At 36.6% G+C, this 4,938-nt stretch overlaps 1 protein-coding gene across 3 annotated transcripts in view; it reads right to left on the reverse strand.

Annotated features, from left to right (window-relative positions):
• Positions 1-4,938, reverse strand: part of LOC117124397 — a 26,397-nt gene that overhangs the window by 15,221 nt on the left and 6,238 nt on the right. Inside the window, exons 1-3 of one of the 3 annotated variants that reach the window (XM_033270628.1) lie at positions 4,454-4,547; positions 3,517-3,739; positions 1,446-1,519 (exon numbers count right to left, since the gene is read on the reverse strand). In XM_033270628.1, coding sequence (XP_033126519.1) covers positions 1,446-1,519; positions 3,517-3,727 — 285 coding nt within the window. In that variant the 5' untranslated portion in view covers positions 3,728-3,739; positions 4,454-4,547. Of the gene's footprint in view, positions 1-1,445; positions 1,520-3,516; positions 3,740-4,453; positions 4,548-4,938 lie in introns of those variants that run through there. The other 2 variants (XM_033270627.1, XM_033270630.1) reach the window with 2 other exon arrangements.

Genomic DNA, 4,938 nt, shown 5'->3' on the forward strand with positions numbered 1-4,938 from the left:
CATTAGTGGAAAAGGAAGGGCGCCTTTTGCGTCTGGATATACTTAGCAACAGAAGGGCGCCCTGTACGTTGGGCACGAAGTATAGGACACTTGCATGGTTAAAAAGAAGGGCGCCGCCTACGTTGGGCACGACTTCCGCCTCATTTTTACAATGTGAGAAATGCCATTGGTTTAATTTAGTGTACTGGGAGAACGTTCCTAATATTGAGTCCAAATGGTGTGGTTGTTTTAAGTAAAAGTTCCCAGTGATTCTCTTTATCTTTGCGATTTTTGTTGCTCCAACTGGCATTATGGTCAATTGCAATCATCTGAAATTTGAAATTGAATGACCAGCTAAATTGAAATGTTCGGCTACTGGTTGGTCAAGCTTAGATGTTCTGATAGCTGATCTATGTTGTGTCATTCTCATACGGAGAGTGTTTTTTTGTTTCTCCGACATATTGTTTACCACAAATATTACAATATATGAGATAAATGACATTTTTGGTGAGGCAATTAATTGATTGCCTTATCCGAAATATGTGGTTAGTTTGGTTGCTCTTGAATGATTGTGTAGAATCAAGCAAGGAGCATGTTTTGCATGATGAACCACAAAGATGACTACCCAAATTACGGTTGTTGCAAGAGTTAGTTTGCCTCTTGAATTTAGATCGTACTAATATATCACGAAGGTTAGGTGGTCAGCGATAGGCTATGAACGGTGTATCCGGAAAAACAGACCTAAGACGTTCTGTGGTCTGTAGAATGGGCATATGTTTCTGAATTATAGCCCTTAGTGGTGGTAACCTAGGGTGATAGGAGTGACCAGTGGCACTCTGGTCGATCGTTGACGTGGTTTGTACGTCAGTGTTTGAGCACAAGGTATGTCCTTTGCTTTTTTTATTTTCAATGGGTCCTCGATGATAATTTCTATTCCGGAGATGTCTGGATAGTTCTTCTGTTCGATTCTGAAAATCTAAATCCGAAGAACAAATGCGTCTCATGCGCAATGCTTGGCTGTACGGAATGTTTTTTGTACAGTGCGGGGGGTGACAGCTGCTAGGGAGCAGGTACATATGCTTATCCGTGGGTTTACGGAAGAGATCGGTTTTAAGTGCACCATTTTCCATGGCCACGGTGATGTCCAAAAAATCTACACTGCTTGTGGATTTGTTAGCAGTGAATTTGATTGTGGGATGAGCCGAATTAATGTTCAATAGGAACGTATCCAAACTATATATATATATAGATTAATCCACCACTGAGCAGATAGTGTTGCAATAATAAATTGCAATGATGTCTTACAATGATTATTCAGATATGATTGTAGTGATTGCTTTGAATACAATCATGCTTAACTGATAAATTGGAAATGGCAAAAAGACAAATAAAAAACACTAGGACTTTGAACAGCTTATTTAACCATATAACACAATCAATGTCCTGTCTGTGTATTTGATGTGTACCTCAATTTTTTCAATCTTCAGTGTTGTATTCTCTCCAATCCTCAAATTATATCTATCTATCAGTTCTTTTACCACTTTAAAGAGAAAAAAAAAAAACACCACAAATTAATACAGCAATATTGTTGAAACGTGAAGACTTCAATTGCATAAAAATAAAAGTACTGTATTTACCATGACAACAGTTAAAAGAACCTCTCCTTCAAATTGTTAGTAAAAAGTTGTTGAAATTAACTCCAAATATTTGACATGACATTTTTTAATGTATTGCAGTGGCATTTCTTGACAGTGTTACAGTATATCCTTAAGATCATTCCCAACCTTGGTGAGGCTAAGGTATATGGGGACTCAAGTCTCAAAGTGGCCTTGTATGGGGGACTCAAGTCTCAAAGTGGCCTTGTATGGGGGACTCAAGTCTCAAAGTGGCCTTGTATGGGGGACTCAAGTCTCAAAGTGGCGTTGTATGGGGACTCAAGTAGGCCTATCAAAATGGCCTTGTGGCTTACTGTTATATCATGGTACTGCGTTGCTCCAATACTAATGCTCTACTGTAAGGATATAAATAGACAGGGTTCAAAGGTTGTTTCTTTTATCAGTGCATTTTAAATTGTAAGTAGTATTAGTGTTGAATATGAAATAAAACAGTTTCTAAACCAGTGGCGGACCGTAGGGTAAATTTCAGGGTATGTTAAGTGTTGGCATAACTAGGATATGCGAGGGTCGTGCACGCCCCTTCCCCCTGGAAAAAATACTCGCCCATCCCACTGCCCACAAATCATGTTCAAGTAGTTAAAAATCACCTCAAATCACATTATTTTGCGAGTTAGCCCCTCACATAATCACGATCCCCACTTTACATTCCCAACCCCATCAGCTCCCTTCCAATTCAAGACCCTATGCCACTGATGCTAGGGCCTGCTAGTAGGAAAAGTTTGTAAGCGTACTACACAGGATCAGATTGCGTTCTATAGTCAAAATACAAATGTATGTTATTTTTAATACGGCATGGTTTTACAGTAGTATCTTCTTTTCAAAAGAATTCCTATTCCTGTATTTTAACAAATTTAAATAAACTAATAATAATTCAAAGTTTCTTCTATACCGGTTATATGCATGCAAACTTATTTAAACTTTAATCATTGAGATTAGGCATATAGATAGCATATCCGATCAGCAGTGAAGGTCTTGATTTGTGATTAGAAGAGCATGCGCACATACTCTTGGAAGCACTGCTTCCATTCCAGTGTTAAATTCTGATGCCACGACACAGTTTTGTAAGTCTAACGAAAATGATAATATAGTAATTGAAATAATCATTTTTGAATAATACACTTTTATATACCATTAATTAAAATTCAAATTTTTTTTTAATTTACAATAATTATTTATTAGTAATAATTGAAATTTTTTTTTTCTCACAATGAAAACACCGCCACTACCTAAGCCTTATAATGAGACTTAGTTAATGTAGAGCATCTTGTGTTTGTTTATGATTGTCTTGTGAAGGGATATGCCACTTAGAAAATTGATTAAGTTTTCTCTCTGGCATATCCTTGGTCTTGGGCCTAATACAAATAATGGCCTATTCTTTAGCTATACCATAATTATACTACTCATGCTGATTAAAGAGTGTCTGAAAGGGTTATTTTGATCGATCAATCAATCAATATTATAATTCTAAATTAGGAAATAATCATAGTTATTGATGCTTAGAAGACAATTAATATTATTTCTAAATTCTAAAATAAAGTTCACTCATTAGGTCAAAAAAGGTTTGTGTTGCCAAAGGCCGAGCAACCTAAAATCTTGAAATTCTAGGCTCAGCTGCTATTTTTTCTTGCTGGCATGAAATTAAAATAAAACCACTTTTTCAAATTTTAAAATTCTTTAATTGACAACTTAGACATTAGCCAACCAAAATGTATGATGTGAAACCTAGAATTAGGCATAGACAAAAAATTCCCAACCTTCTCTGATTTTCAAATGTCACTGTGCTTGAGCAAGACATTTTGTTTTTTGCTAGCTTATTATTTGATGCTCAATGTTTAATAATTTTTCCCACAATTTTACTTACCAGTAGCACTGCTGAATTTTACTACAGCACGATCCTTCTTTTTTCCAACTGGATAAATGATACCACACACCTTGTAATCAACTGAGGCTTGTTGAAAAGCCTTAATGATTCCACTGATTGTTTGCTCCTCTTCATCGAATATATCAAAACCCTTGACAATCACTCCGTCAACCTCTGGAAGTCCAACCTCTGGCTCCTCCACAGAATCCATTGTTTACATATGCTATATCAAATCAAAGCAAATCTACTTTACTTGAAACATGGACAACAAAACACAATTTTCATCAAAATCTATAAAAATTATAAAAAAGCAAGCCAGGGTTTATTCCAGGGGTTGGTGTGTGCCACTCAACATAAACATAAACATATCTGGTAAATTTCAGTCGCTTAATTGCCGCCATATTCTTAAAATTTTCACACCTCAGTCAGCCCCACTTATTAATAACCAACTAAAGCTCATGCAGTGCGACATTCAAACTTTATTAAACAATTGTAGAAACTGTATTCTTTTAATATCATTTTACTGTAAGTCCTGCGTGTACATGTGTATTATTTGTTTACTACAATTATATTAAAGAAAAATTGATTTTCTAGGCTAGGCCTAGTATTTAATCAAGATCATAGATGAAACAAGTTAACTAAGGACAAGGTAGTCCTGCAATTTCTTAAACTGGCCAACTAGGTGCTAGGCTAGGCCTATATAATAATAATATTATTATATTAAGAGATCTCTAAAGAGCCTGCGTTCGAAGATTGCGTAGGCCTATCTAGCCTTGACTAGGCGTCCACTTTCATGGTCTAAGCCAATTTATAATTTACGCCACAACAGTGACATCTTATACGATCGACTGTAGCACTGCAGAATATCGTATTTGATTCAAAGTTATATCACTTTACATCTCCCTGGTTACACTGGCAAATGAGAAAGTAATCTTACCCGATAGACATAGATATTTTACAATAAAACAAGATTTTTTTGTCTGCAAGTTCTGGTATACTTGCGATTCCACTTACGTTTCGCAGTTTTCCAGGCTGTAGCTGGAATCTGGAATTTCACATGTATTGTACGGCGTGAAAATAACCGGGCGGTGATTGGCTACTTGTTGTTACTCATGAATATTCAACTCTTAGGTAAACCAATGAGCTTGCTTTTTTAATTGGTTGTTGGTTGGACCAGGGATTTCCCCACCCCAACTTGAAAATAAATGGCAATGTGAAGTGCTTTGCACACATAACAACAATCTCATCCAAGATTATTTGTTTGGTTCATGGGCGGCGGAACCGGGGGAGGGGGATGGGGGCGGGGCCCCCCACTTTTTGGCGAAAAATATATAATGTCTGGAGAACTTTGTATGATCGGAAATGCAAAAAAAGAAGGAGGGAAGAAGGAGAAGGATGGGAAAGAGAATGTTTATCCAGTAC

This window comes from Anneissia japonica, unplaced genomic scaffold, assembly GCF_011630105.1.
Source record: "Anneissia japonica isolate Jap-2015-1 unplaced genomic scaffold, ASM1163010v1 scaffold750_len1593409_cov174, whole genome shotgun sequence".
NCBI lineage: Eukaryota > Metazoa > Echinodermata > Crinoidea > Comatulida > Comatulidae > Anneissia > Anneissia japonica.